We start from the raw sequence: 14,471 nt of genomic DNA on the forward strand, positions 1-14,471 counted from the left end.
CTGCTGCAGTGGGTGTGGCTGAGTAACAGGAGGGTCAGGTTCTGTCTGAGGTTCCTGGATAACTCTAGATCTCTCTTGTCCAGAGTCAATTTCCTAGTACTTGTGGGTGTGACTGAGCCCTCCCTTTGGCTTCTCATGTGCTTTGGCACACACACACACCATAGTGGTGAGATAGTCACCTTCATAAAGGGCTCTGGGTTGGTTCAGTGAGCTGGCTAGAACCTGGCAAGGCCTGACAGCCTCTGGTTTCACTCACTGTCATTCTGATGTTTCTGAATACTCTAAAGGAGGAGCCTGAGGGATCACCATGTGCTCATTACCTGGCCTGTCTCTCCCACGAGACCAAGCTGCCTTCCACATGCCTCTGCACCATTTTAAAGCAGATACCAACTTGATCATTTTAGCTGTTGGTATCCTTATGTACCCTCTTAAAATTTAACAAAGTAGTATTATATACCAAACAAACCACACGTACTTAATGTCAGTAAAGATCCACACAAGGTTTTTCTACTGTGTGATTTTTTTTCTGGTAGCTTTGTCTTCATTTTTTTTTCTTTTTACATTTATTGTGTATGAGTGTGTATGTGTGTGTATGTGTGTAGGTATGAATATGCCATGGTGCCTGTATATTTGGATGACTATTTGTGGGAGTTGTTTTACCTTCTACCAGAGTAGACATGGCTTAGTGGTACAAGGCTTGTCTGGCATACACAGGCCTTGGATTCCATCCCCAGCACTGAAAAACGTAGAAGGGAGAGATGGACAGAGAGAAGAGATTTGGATCAGCAAGCAGTCTTTTGTGTTAAAGGTGTTTGACACCAAGGCTAGTGATCTGAGTTTGATCCCCAAGAACCACATGTTCTTTTTGCTTTCTAAGATAGGCTCTTAGTGAGTCATCCATGCTAGCCTTGAACTCACTCTGTTGCCCAGACTGGGTTTTAGTTTTCAGCCCTCTTGCCCCATTTTCTTAAGTAGCTGGAATGACAGGCCTGTACCACCAGGCCCAGCAATCTGCTGTACTTCTTATGAATTAGTACTTAAATCCACAGACTGATTGATTTTTACATTCAATTTTTTAAAAAAAGTTATTAGCACACATCAGTCATACGTAACCCTGGGTCTCATGATGACATCTCTGCACGTGTATGCAGTGCACTGTGACCGTGGTCACCCTCATTTCCCTCTCTTGTCCTTGAGCTCCACTGATCCTCTTCCTTTCCCAGAGAGGCCACCTTCTACTCTCATGTCCTTGTTATTTCTTGGAGACCTAGAGAGTCTAATTCTTCTAGGAGCATGGATGAGGGGTAAAGGCCTGTGGCCACCCTGGGGAGGCTGCACCACTGAGGAATTGTTTCTCCCCTGCCAGCAACCACTGCCTGTGCAGAAGACCTCAGCTAGAGGCAGGCCTTTTGAGTTCCTCCCTCATCCATGACAAGATGTTGACGGGCCCTAGTGCGCAGGTGCTCACGGCTGCTCTGAGTTAGGAATGCACAGCATACTCTTCCGTGTTCCTACAGTCAAATGAGACTTTCAAACTTACCTGCTGTGGCCAGTGCCCCGTCCCTCCCGTCCCTCACCCTCATCACTGTTGCTTTCTTCTCTGTCCCTGCCTACTTCATGCAAAGAACTCACAGAAACCCCTTTCTGCAGCTCCAGGAGAGGTAAGACATAGCAAAGAAGATGAATAAGAGACAGGTGAGGTAGCTCAGCAGGTAAAGGCACCTGCTCAAATCTGACCCGGACACAAGATGGCAGAATCAGAGCTGACCCAGCAAGTTGTCCTTTGATCTCAACGTTCTTGCTGTGGCATGGGCACAAATATGCGCGCACGAGTGTGTGTGTGTGCGCACATGCATGCATGCCCACGAACACACACAAGTGCACATGCACATACGTTTTTAAAAGGATCACATCTTCAGCCCCACCCTGCAGTGATTGTGGCTTTATGCTCTGGAGCTGGGTCTCAAGTTGGTGCAAGAGACACTGAAGGTTTGGGAGCACTTTGAGCCGCATGGGTTAACTGACATTACAAGCCCTAGTGAAGTTTCTCTCTTGGCCCATGGGGCCCATGCTCCTCTCGCGGGTGAATCTGTATTCATCTTCTGAATCTTAACCCCGGGTCCTTGGCTCACCTTTAACAGCGGATTTGCCAGCACTGCTACTTTTTCTAGAGTTTTAGGAATTGTTCATCTAGAATTTCATATAAGATGTCGCTACAATTCTACATTTGCGACTGTTTCTTTTTCCATTTTTAATTTCATAGTTCCTCAAGTAGTTTCAAAAATAGCATTTAGACCTACATTTTCCTCTTCTTATTATCTTTGTCTTGTTTCATTCCTTTTTCTTTTCTGCTTTCTACTCTTCTTCCTCCTCCCCTCCTCCTCCTCTTCTTCCTTACTCTCTTTTTCCTCCTCTTCCTCCTCCTCCTCCTCTTCTTCCTCACTCTCTTCCTCCTCCTCCTCCTGTTATTATTTTTTTATTTATCTCTCTGTCTTGTTTCCAAGAGGGCCTGGAATTCACAAACTTCTCTACCTCTCAAGCGCTGGGATCATAGGTATGTGTCCCAACAGTTGGCATTTTTCCTGGCATCTTTTTTTCCTCCTTCATGTGTACATGTGAAGTCTAACTGGTAGCTAGAGACCTCACTCAGCCTGCTCAAAGCCAAATTCTACATGGCGACCAGTGACCTCACTCAGTCCATTGAGCTATAACTACCTGGCAACAGGTGACCTAACAGCCCCAGGGCAGAATCTCCCTCAGCTGACTCCAGGGAATCCTCTGGACAACCGGTGACGTCACTGGCTAGCTTGTTGGGCAGAGAAGGAAGTAGCTGCTTCCCGCGCGGGTTCTCAGACCACGGGGCTGCGAAGACGTGGGACTCTGCCTCCAAGCGGCGCGGGGCCGAGGCCTGCGGTTCGCGCGCTGAGGCGGGTACGGACCACAGCGTCCTCCCCGGCCGCCAGCCCTGCCCACTTGGAAGCCGGTCCGCTGCAAGGCCGCCGTTCCCTTCCGGGCCGCGGGGGGCGCCGTCGGGACGCTGCTGGTGGGGCTGTCTCGGTCTTGGAAGACCACCAAAGGTACCAGCAGGTTTCTGTAGTGACTGGAGAGTGAGCAACTGTTAACAACCAGGTTTTGAGGCTGTGCGTGGCGGCGCACTCCTGTAATCCTAACACTTCGGGTACAGAGGCAGGAGGATTTCTGGGGCCAGCTTGATCTACATAGAGAGGTCCAGGACACCTAGAGCTACACAGTGAGTTCTTGTCTCAATAAGTGGGAGCGTCCCTTTAATCTCTGCACTTGGCAGGCAGGAGGATCACTGGGAGTTCGAGGCTTGCCTGGTCTATTAGCAAGTTCCTGGTCAGCCAGAGCTGTATAGAGAGACTCTCTGTCTCATGAAACAAAATAATAAATAAATATGGCATAGGAAAATAGTTACGATATAATATAGTTTATGAGAAATGTACATAGTGTATGTAGATATTAGTACATAGGTTTCTACCCTGTGTGTATCCACATATACTATAACAAAAGTTTCTTTAGTCCCAGTGTTATAAAATAAAAGGCCACATGATATAATTTTTTTTCTTTATTTTTTTTACTCTTGAGACAAAGTCTTACTGTGTATCCCAACTTGGCCTTGAATTCTTGCTAGTCCTAGATCAGCCTTGGGAGTTCTGGGATGATGTGTGTGCTATCACACTCAGCTAAAGTAATGGTATCCTTTAACACCATACAGGCTTTGAACCTTGTTAAACTAAAACCTCAAATGTCAACCAGACAACTGGAGAGACAGAGAGCTTATCAGCTAAGAGGACCTACTGCAGACATAGGCACTCACAACAGCTTATAACAGCAGCTCCAAGAGATCCAGTGCCCTCTTGTGGTCCATGAACACGTATACTCATGCTTCCCCCCACCCTGACCCCAATTTAAAAAAAAAATCAACCAGGAGGTACCTCACCTATCAAATAGTACTCTCCCTTCTCAAGCCACAAGTTGAAACCTTGCTTGACATCCGCTCTGTTCCCAAAAAAGATACTGGCTGCCCTCTGCCTGTAGAATGGGACCAAAGGCTTTTTCTTGGGGTATCCTAGTAAGGAAAAAGCCTGAGTCTTCGATCTCAGGATCAGCATAAGGCATATCCATATCTACAGCCGTGTGTGCATGTAAATTAGGTCTGCTGGCACTCTGGCCCTTGAAGAGTGTTAATGTGTATCATTCTGTCTTAAAGCTGCTAGAGAGAGGGCTCAGCGTGCTCAGTGCTTATTATTAGAGCATGAAGACCTGAGTTTCCTGCCTAGTACCCACATAAAAGCCTGGTATGTGGCACGGGGCAAGGATCTGTAACCTCAGGTTGAGGAAGTGGAGACAGATGTATGCCCAGAAGTCACTAACTAGCCAATTTAGCCTAAATATGAAAACCAGGTTGTGCTAGCATTGTTTGAAAAACAGTAAGATGGATAGCGATTGAGGGACACATCTGTTGTGAGCTTCGATCTCCACATGAACACATACATGAACATTCATTGTTTGAGATTTACTTTTATTTTAAATTGTGTGTGTGTGTGTGTCTATGTATAGGTATGTGCACATGAGTGCCTACTTGCAAAGGACAGAAGGAGGGTGTCAGATCGCCCTGAAGCTGGAATTACAGATGAGCTGCCCAAGGTGGGTTCTGGGCACTGAGCTTGAACACTGCAAGAACAGTGTACATTCTTAATGGCTGGCCCGCCTCGTCACACCCAGATAGTGCTCACCACTGAAAAATGTGTGATTTCTTTTTGTGTATTTTCTGTGACATAAATGACATGTGTTTGGAAGTACATGGTCTTTTCTTGACCAATGTGTGTAGAGCACCTGCCTCTTTTTAAATTATAAAGTATAAAGCAAAACCAGGGATGGAGGTCCACACTGTAATCCCAGGATGCAGGAGGTGAAGGCAGGAGGATGAGGGACTTCAAACCATCCTCAGCTACTTAAAAGATGCTTAAAACCAGTCTGAGCTAATGAGATCCTGTCTCCAAACAAATATATATATATATGTATGTATCCCAAAGCTGTATAAAACCAAAACATTCAATGATGTATGCTTTTTAAATATTTTATTTACTGTGCTGTGTGTGTGAGAGTGTATCACAGACATGCCATTGGGCACATATGGAGATCAGAGGACAACTTTCAGCATTGTTTCTCTCCTTCCAACATGTGGGTCCTAGGAATGGACGTCAGTCCATCAGGTTTGGCAGCAACCACCTTTACAGGGTTCTATGTCCCTCAGCCAGGATGCAGACACTTTGTGCTCTCCATTTCCCTGTGCCTCTCTGGATGCTGATGCTACACAAAAATCTGTCCCTAAAGTCTGTTTTTGGTGACCTCAAAACCCCTTCAGGAGTTGAGCCAGTGCAGAGAACCTCATGGACCAATCCTCTGAAGAATTTCCAGAACCTAAGAAGGAGGAAAAGCCCTTGGAGAAAGAGCACACACCAAGCAAGAAGAGTAACAATTCCACATCCCTGTCATGGGGCTTCAAAACCAGAGAGGTCCGTATTACCAAGATCCCAAACCACTTCCAGGCTAAGAAGACAGAGAATATCCTAATCCTGGTGGCCTTCTCCATTGGACTTGGTAGCATGTGGCGCTTCCCGTACCTCTGCCACCAGAATGGAGGAGGTGAGGCCTGGGTCTGTGTTCTGAAGTTAAGGGGTGTCAAGATCCCCAGGGAAGAATGTAAGGGGTAAGGGATTCCCAACTGCCTGAGCAAGCCCCCCACTCTCTCCACAGGAAGCTTTCTGCTGATGTATCTCATCCTCCTCCTACTGCTGGGGATTCCTCTCATGTACATGGAGATGGTCATAGGACAGTGGCTACGTATGGACAACATCCAGGCCTGGAAATATCTGGTCCCCTGGCTTAGTGGTGTGGGCTACTCCAGCATGCTGGTAGGTGTGAGCTGGCAGAGCCACAAGTCCCCAGTGTCCTCTCTCCTCCATGACCCCTCAAACCCACCTTCTCCTCCACAGGCTTGTGTCTTGGTGATCCTGTATAATAGTGCCCTGGCCTCTTGGAGCCTCTTCTACCTTGGCCAGTCCTTTGATTACCCCCTATCCTGGGAACACTGCCCCTTGGTGGAAAACTTCAGTATAACTAGTGAGAAAAGGGACAGAGGGATGCAAGAGCTAGGGGAGACACCCTGTGAGCCAGCCTGTAAGTATGTGAATCTCCCCGCCCTCCTCAGACTTCTCCTGCCTTTGGGCGGAGCCCCATCAGTACTTTTGGTATCACACTGTCCTCCAAGCCTCCAATCAACTAGAAGAAGGGATAGAGGTTCTGGCCCTGAATGTGACCCTGTGCCTCTGTGCCACATGGATCTTCCTCTATGTCACCATGGTCATCAGGATAAAGATTTCAGTGCTAGTAAGTGCCCTGATGGCCACCTTCTTCCTGGGCCTCGGGGACACCAGTGTCCCCGGCAAAAGTCCCACAAAGGAGGCCATACCCACTTCAGGGAAGCTGTGTGACCCAGCTTCCTGGTTACCGTCACTGTGCAGGAACTTGATCTTTCTCTCACCTCTCTTAGACTCACCCTGGGTCCCAGCCTTCCCAGGCTTTACCACGTGCACATTAGTATGCACAACTGTTCTTTCTAGCATCCCATCTGTAGCATATGTGGTGTGTGTGTTCTGGTTTCTGTGTCCACGTGAACATCTGGACTCCCTCGCACATCCTTGGAGGCAAAACCACTTAATTCTTGATGTAATCCTGCAAATATAGATTCCACTAGGATTAGTGGACGCAGTGCGAGGGGTGTCTTCTCATTACTCTTCTTATCACTGTGATAACTTCACGGAGGAAGGATTTCCTTTGGCTCATGGCTTGAGGGTATACAGTCCACTATGGAGGGAAGGCGTGACAGCGTGAGGCACTGTGGCTCCTCACACAGCTGGGACCCAACACCCTCAGAGCAGGAAGCAAAGCCGCTCAGGTGGTTTGCTCCTCTCCTCTCTGTATTCCATCGCGCTCCAGGCTCAGGGGGTGTAGACAGGTATGTTTAAGGTTGGTCCTTCCAAGAGCCGGGCGGTGGTGGTGCACGCCTTTAATCCCAGCACTTGGGAGGCAGGGGCAGGCGGATTTCTGAGTTCGAGGCCAGCCTGGTCTACAGAGTGAGTTCCAGGACAGACAGGGCTACAAGAGAAACCCTGTCTCGAAAAACCAAGTAAATAAATAAATAAATAAATAAATAAATAAATAAATAGGTTGGTCCTTCCAGATTGGTCAGTCCTCTTCTAAAACAGCTCACAGACACACCCAGAGGCATGCCTCAGACTCCTGGATGATTCTACATCCAGTCAGGTTTACATGGTTAGTCACCGTGGGGACATAGATGGTTTGACACAGAAGCACAGGTGGTGGCGGTGCACACCTTTAGTCCCTGCGCCTCAGGAGAGAGAGGCAGGTGGATCTGAGCTGAGAGCCAGCCTGGTCTACAGAGTGAGTCCCAGGACAGCCAGGGCTACACAGAGAAACCCTGTCTCAAAACAACAACAACAACACCCACAAAAAAAAAAGAAAGAAAGAAAAAGAAAAGAAAAAAAAAGAAACAGAAGCAGGAGTTCCTGACTTTAATCTCCAGCACCCAGATAAAAAAAGCAGGCATGGTAGCATGCCTGGAATCCAAGGACTGGGAAGCAGAGGCAGGCGCCAGACTCCAGGAGCTCACTGGCCAGCCAGCCTTGTCTAATCTGTACGCTCCAGCTCCAGCCCTGTGAGACCCCCATCTCAAAACCCAAGGTGGATAGCAGGGAGGAAGCTAGCAGGGCCTGAGGCTGGGTGGGAGGGTTTGTAGGTAAAAAAGAAAAGAAACAGGAGAGACGTTGGAGACAGAAGCATGACTGCCATGTGGTTTGGGAGGTTGGCATCAGGGTGGGTGCTGGAAGACCCCTGTCGTGGACTTCTTTGTGTGCAGGTGGGTATGCACAAGCTCATGAGGGCCAGGGGACAACCTTGGGTGGCATTCCTCGGGCACTGCCCTGCTGCAATGATTCACTCTCCCTGTCCCCTGTCCCCTCCTCACAGCATCCCGCTGAGCTACTTGGCCCCTGCTAATGTGTTCTCTGTCTCCCTCCTCCCTGCTTCTCCTGACCCACCCGGCCAGATGATGTTCTTCTCCATGTTGTTCCCCAACTTACTCCTCCTCTGCTTCTTCATCCGCATTATCATCCTGAAAGGTGTGAGGTCCAGCCTCTGGCGTCTGGTGACCACAGAGGTGAGGCTGGGGCTCCAGACTCCTTGTCACCCCCCCTCCAGGCCCCTCATTTCATCCCTCACTTCGTCTTTTGTCCCTCTGCCTGGCCTTCACCCCTCTTTTTGCCTCACTCAAGAAACCACTCCAAATGCCTCTGTCTTCCACAGCTTTCCATCTTGGCATCGCTGGATGCATGGCGTCAGGCTGGAGGCCATGTTCTCTACTCCCTCGGCCTTGGCATGGGCACCATCATAACTTTCTCCTCCTACCAGACTAGAGGTGAGAACCACATCAAGTGGGCATCCCTTGTGGCCATGGTCAACCTGATGACTTCGTTGCTGAGCTCATCTGTCACCTTCCTCGTGCTGGGCTTCTGGAGCACAACCACCAGCTCTATGTGTGTTGAGAGGTGGGTGACATAATCAGGTAGCCAGGGTGGGAGGGGCCACCTCAGCTATCGTCAGCCCCACCGTCCTGCTAAGCAAACCTCTGGATAGCACCCGCCTTACCTTATCCTCAGTCTCAGGAACCGCAAATGAAGCCAAGGAGCATTTCCATATTGCTTATTTACCCCACAAGGCTGCTGGCCCCACCTTGCTAAGCACTCGTTGGCATCGATGGTTTGAGCCGGGATGTCTTAGGAAGTGCTGGTATCTGAACTTCCTCCCAGCCTTGCTGGCCCTGGCTGGAGCCTGGCCCTAGAGTTTAGCTGTTTGTTCGATTCCTCCTCCCTCCCTCTTCTTTGTCCTCTTCTTCCTTCTCCCTTTCTCCTCTTCCTCCTCCTCTTCATTTTTTTTTTTGAAACAGAGTATCTCTGTGTATCCCTGGCTGTCTGGAACTTGTTCTAGAGACCTCAAACTCTCAAAGGTCTACTGTTCTGTCTTCCAAGTGCTGGGATTTAAAGCATGTGCCAGTACCACATGGCTGTTTTGTTTTATTTTGTTTTTGAAACTGGGTGTCATTGTCTGTCCATGGCTAGTGTGGACTTCACATAATTAAAATTAGACCAGGCTGGCCTCACACCTGTCTCTGCCTCCCAAGTGCTGGAATTAAAGATGTGTGCCAGGACTAGAGAGATTTCTCAGTGGTTAAGAACACTGGCTGCAGCCTTTAATCCCAGCACTGGCAAGGCAGAGGTGGATATGTGAAATTTGTGGCCAGCCTGGTCTACAGAGCAAGTTCCAGGACAGCCATGGCTACACAGAGAAACCCTGTCTCAAAAAAGCAAAAATAAAACAAGAACAGTGGGTGCTCAGGGCCTGCGTTTATTTGTAAGCACCCAAATGATGGTTCGCAACCATCTATAACTCTTGTCCTAGGAGATCCAACACACTCTTCTGGCCCCTGAGGACACTGTTCACGTGGGGTACACATACATACACACATAGACAAAACACCTGTACACACAAAATAATAAAGGTGTGCACCACCACAGTGGGCACAGCACCGGAGTTTGTTTTGCATACGGCAACTCTTATTTGAAGTATTACCTCATTTCCCCTTCCCTTTCCACTCCCACCCTCTCCCACACACCTCGCCTTGCTCTTTTTCAAATTCATGAGCCTAGAGGTTTTTGGTTTGGTTTGTTTTTTTCATCAGTTGTTGTAACATTTATAGGTTTTTAAAAAAGATTTATTTGTTTTATGTAAGTGCACTGTAGCTGTCCAGACACACCAGAAGAGGGCGATGGATCCCATTACAGATGATCTTGAGCCATCATGTGGTTGTAGGGAATTGAACTCAGGACCCTGGAAGAGCAGTCAGTGCTCTTATCCGCCGAGCCATCTCTCTGGCCCCACATTCATAGATGTTTAACAGTTGCACAGTTTTCCTTCCAATCAGGATGTCAAAGATGGGAAAGTTGGGTTTAGCCAGAGCTTTTGTCTGTTGTTCATTTGATGCTTGTGCACGCCTGCATGCCCGCGCTTGTTGAGGCCCAAACACAGCTTTGTGGAGCCTGTTTCTCTCTTTTGTGTGGTACAGACTCAGGTTTGGATGGCAAGGGACCTGGCCACAGAACTTTGAGTTTTTATTTAAAGGCAGGGCCTGGTATGGCCAACACTGCCTTTGACCTGTCTAGGTAGCTGAGGGTGACCTTGAACTTCTGATCCCAGTCTCTTGTCCTCATCTGAGAAACTGAAAGTCAAGCCACAATGAGATCACACCGCCGTACCTGCCAGGGCCACTAATTGACCAAGTAGACTGAAAAATTGAAACAGAAAACTGTGAGAGTCGGTGCATGGGAAGCAATGGAAAGCTCAAAGTCAGATCACACCTGCACTGGGACTCCTAGTCCACTGCCACTGCTCACTAGCTGGCAGACTTCCGTCACCGCTTTGTTCACAGTGACCCAAGTGTTGACTGACCATGTCCACCAAGACATGACTGTGTGATTGCAATCTGAGACCCTAGTACATAAGGTTTCATCAAAAAAAATTAGCTTAGCTATCCAAGTATCCATACTAGGCACTAGTGTCAAGGACTTTCTTTACTGCTGCGTGTCCGTGGCTTCACTACTGCTGCATGTCTGTGGCTTCATGTATTACAAGCTTACTCCCCAAAGCTGTATGTTATTCAGAGGCAGATGTCTGAGAGTGTTGGTTACAATTAGACAAAGTAACTAGACTAGGATCCTTGTGATACAGTTAATAGCTTTATAAGAAAAGGAAGTCATTGAGGCGGCGGCGGTGGTGGCGGCGGTGGCGGCGGCGGCGGCGGTGGTGGTACATGCTTTTAATCCCAGTCCATGGGAAGCAAGGCAGGGGAGCCAGCCTGGACTATACAGCAAGTTCCAGTCATGGTTGCATACTGAGACTCTGTCTCAAAACAAATTTTTCAAATTTTTATCTATGTGTATCGGTCTGTGCTTGTATGAGTTCATGTGCACTGCTTGCATGCAGGAAGCAAGGGAAAGCTGAAGAGCTGGACTTGGACAGACTTCCGGGAGCTGTCATGTGGTTTCTGGGAACAAAACTCAGGTCCTTTGTAAGAACAGCGAGTGCTCTGAACTGCTGAGATATTATGTTTTCTTTTAATCTTTTTTAAATTAAAAAAAAAAAAAAAGAAAAAGCCAAGTGGTAGTGGGACATGTCCTCAATCCTAGCACTTGGGAGGCAGAGGTAGGCGGGTCTCTGAGTTTGGGGCCAGCCTGGTCTACAGAGCCAGTTTTAGAACAGCCAGAACTACACAGAGAAACCCTGTCTCAAAAAATGAGCAAACAAAACCAAACCAAAGCAAAAATGCAAACAAATGAATGGGAAAGGAAGCTCAGAAGCTTGCTCTGCGGGGCCGTGCAGCCCCTGTGCTGTGTCAGGACCCTGCTGAGTCCTCACAACTCAAAGAGGCTTGCACAAGATGGGGCCCCTCAAGTGTGGACTGCCAGAGCCATGGCAGCATGCTTCCTAGACAGTCCCACCATACCTGGTCCCCGCTCTCCTTGGATGGTGATGGCTGATGAGCCAGTCCATTCTCTACCTGTCTTCTTTTCCCTTCCAACCCTGTCAGGAGTGTCTCCAATCTGCTCAACCTGATAGCCAACGGTGTGCTACCCCAGGCCGCCTCGCCTCCCAAAGATATCATCCACAAATCCCCACAGGAGTACCTAGATTGGATCAACCAGCTCCCCGGCAACTTACGGAATAAGATTCTCCATTTAACCCTGTCCTGCAGCCTCCTGGTGGAGAAGGGAAAGGTATGTTTGTCAGGGGACGCCAGGCCTGGCAGCCTCTCAGGAGACAATTGCACGGATAATCACCACCCAGCCACCATATCCATGTACCACAGGTACACTGTGGCTTACATCAGACAACCCAGAAAATGAATGTCACCCAGGTCACCCAGCCAAGGAAGGCTAACTTTCAACACTTCGACCTCAAACTTCCATGCTGGGTGTCATATTTCTACCCACAAAAGACATTACTAATCAAATACTGCACCGTCCCTATCCTATCCAGATACTGCACTGCCTCCGAACCCTTCTCCCCCACAGTTCATGGAGGGCCCTGGACTGCCATATGTGGCCTTCTCTCAAGCCATCTCACTGTTTCCTGGTTCCTCTTTCTGGGCCATCATCTTCTTCATGTCTCTGGCTATCATGGGTCTGGGTACCATGATAACACTCCTGGAGGGCATCGTACTTCCTCTGCAGAAAAGTATCTCTATCTTCACAAAGCGTCCCAACCTGGTTCCAGGTAAAAACCCATACCCTGTAACCTTCCCCATACTCACCCCAAGTATTCCAGCATTGACAGGGACCCCAGCTCACAGACCCGTGTGGCTCACAGACCTGTGTGGCTCTCAGACCCGTGTGGCCCAATCCACTTTGACCTTTAGCGCTCGTCTGCTTGGGAGGACTTCTGGGCAGCCTCGTCTTCTCCAGCCGCCCTGGCAGCTACGTGGTGTTCCTGTTCGATGACCACCTGGTCCCTATGGTCCTCATCATAATTGTGGTGATCCAGAACCTTTCTCTAGCTTGGGTCTATGGAGTCAAGAGGTGATTTCCAGTCTTGGGGAGGTGGAGGGGTAGGAGGGATGCTTAGCTATTAAGTCCATCCTAGGTCTTCCCAGGACATAGGCCCCCACCCCATGGGTCCTCAGACAGCAGACAGATCCTACAGGGAGATGCAGTCTCAAGTACACTGAAGGCCAAGAACTGTAGTGGTACAGTCCAGTGGAATGAACAGTTCTCATGCGGTGATAACATAGCTGTTCCAGGTCCAGGGAGGACCTGGTCCCCACACCAAGTGTCAGGAGTGTCTGAGAGAACCAGAGATGGAAGCTCTCTCTATGTCAAGGTTGTAGATGTCCTGACAGTTCCCTCCTTCACCCAGGTTTAGGGCTGAGATGTTCGGTCAGCTGGGCCGCCTGGTGTGGGCACCCTTCACCTTCCTGTGGAGCTACGTGACATTGCCTATGCTGCTGGCCCTGCTCACCATCTACTTCCTGAATCTCTGCCACAGTGAATCCCTCTACTATGTCTCCTGGAATAATAGCATGGTATGGCCCCTGCTTGTGGGTACCTGGGGTCCCAGCACCCCACCCTGTATCTCCTACCCTCAGGGATCTGGAGACCTCAGATCCCAAGCACATAGACACAGGCCCCCATCCTACATCTCCTACCCTACCCCAGGGACTTGGGGAACCCTGCAGACAGAGCAACCAGACTGAGCCCTCACCCTGTGTATCCTATCCCCCGGGACCTGGGGACACTGCACCCAGACTGAGCCTCAACCCCTGTGGCCCACTATCCCTGTCCCCAGAACCAGGAAGTGAAGCGGCCTTACCAGAAGATAGCCCTAGGCTGGGTCACCTTCCTCAGCATCCTGGCGCTGCTGCCGATCCCCATGTACCCGCTGCAGCACTGGTGGTATCTGGATGACGAAAACAGCTGTGAAACCTTAGAGAAGCCTTTGTCCTCCAAAAAGACAGTTACAGTGCCCAACAGAGTCACCCAGTGGCCTGTGCACCCCATGAGGAAACTCACCCTCAGAAACCAGGAGAAAAGCAAGGCGTTATTCCAAAGCAAGGGTCCCCCAGAGGCCCTCCTTCAACCCCAGATCCTGATAACAAAAAAGGACAGTGAAGTCTTCTCCAGCTTCAGCTTCCCCGGTGCCACGCTTGGCTCTCATGGTGGCTCTGTGGCCTTCATTGTCCCTGAGACATCAAAGCAGACTGGCCTCCAGGAAGGTGGTCTTGACTTCTACATCACTGGAGAGAAGTGACAGGCTTGAGACTTGTGAAGGAAAGGCTCATGAGAGCCCTGCTTAGCAATGGCCACATTATCTGGTTTTGGTAACCGGTGATGTGCACCAAGCCCAGTACCGGCCCCGCGGAAAGCAGAAGATGGGCATGCAGACACCCAGCCCAGACTTCTGTGGTAGCCCCCATGGACCTCAGACGGCCATGGATGACTCAGAAGTCCACCGTCAAGCACTGGACACTGTGCCCAGGGCAGAGCCCAGGGCCCAGGGCCCCCACCTCTTTGATATGGACACAATTTTGGTGTGCCCAGATGGGCATCCAGCACAGTCCCAGTTACCAAGAGACACAGAGGTCCCTCTACCTCTGCCTAGCCATCATGCCTGTCAGAAGTGTGGCCGACCTCCCGGGGTGGCCATCTCAGATGACACCAAGACAGCAGTGGTGTCTGTCAATAAATGAGGCTGTGGAAGACACACATCAGTGATGTGTACAGTGTTCTCTCTCACACACGTGCACTTCCTAGTGAGCT

At 49.5% G+C, this 14,471-nt stretch overlaps 1 protein-coding gene across 1 annotated transcript; it reads left to right on the forward strand.

Moving 5' to 3' along the window:
• Positions 1-5,414: 5,414 nt before the first annotated feature.
• LOC114640085 (orphan sodium- and chloride-dependent neurotransmitter transporter NTT5-like) lies at positions 5,415-14,415 on the forward strand. The gene is made up of 11 exons (XM_028789013.1): positions 5,415-5,670; positions 5,782-5,939; positions 6,021-6,147; positions 6,236-6,414; positions 8,153-8,263; positions 8,410-8,651; positions 11,747-11,933; positions 12,231-12,432; positions 12,575-12,734; positions 13,072-13,237; positions 13,501-14,415. Exons 1-11 carry the CDS (start codon positions 5,415-5,417, stop codon positions 13,960-13,962), a joined length of 2,250 nt encoding a protein of 749 aa, XP_028644846.1. The 3' UTR covers positions 13,963-14,415.
• Positions 14,416-14,471: the final 56 nt, after the last annotated feature.

This window comes from Grammomys surdaster, unplaced genomic scaffold (genome assembly GCF_004785775.1).
Source record: "Grammomys surdaster isolate TR1022 unplaced genomic scaffold, NIH_TR_1.0 125769, whole genome shotgun sequence".
NCBI classification, from domain to species: domain Eukaryota; kingdom Metazoa; phylum Chordata; class Mammalia; order Rodentia; family Muridae; genus Grammomys; species Grammomys surdaster.

Excerpts from the sequence above, each read along its gene's own strand:
- LOC114640085 (XM_028789013.1), top strand. The coding sequence starts at position 5,415 with ATGGACCAATCCTCTGAAGAATTTCCAGAACCTAAGAAGGAGGAAAAG. Across the intron at positions 6,148-6,235 it reads GGAAAACTTCAGTATAACTA|ACTTCTCCTGCCTTTGGGCG; the intron begins GTGAGAAAAGGG and ends CGCCCTCCTCAG. Across the intron at positions 8,264-8,409 it reads GGCGTCTGGTGACCACAGAG|CTTTCCATCTTGGCATCGCT; the intron begins GTGAGGCTGGGG and ends TGTCTTCCACAG.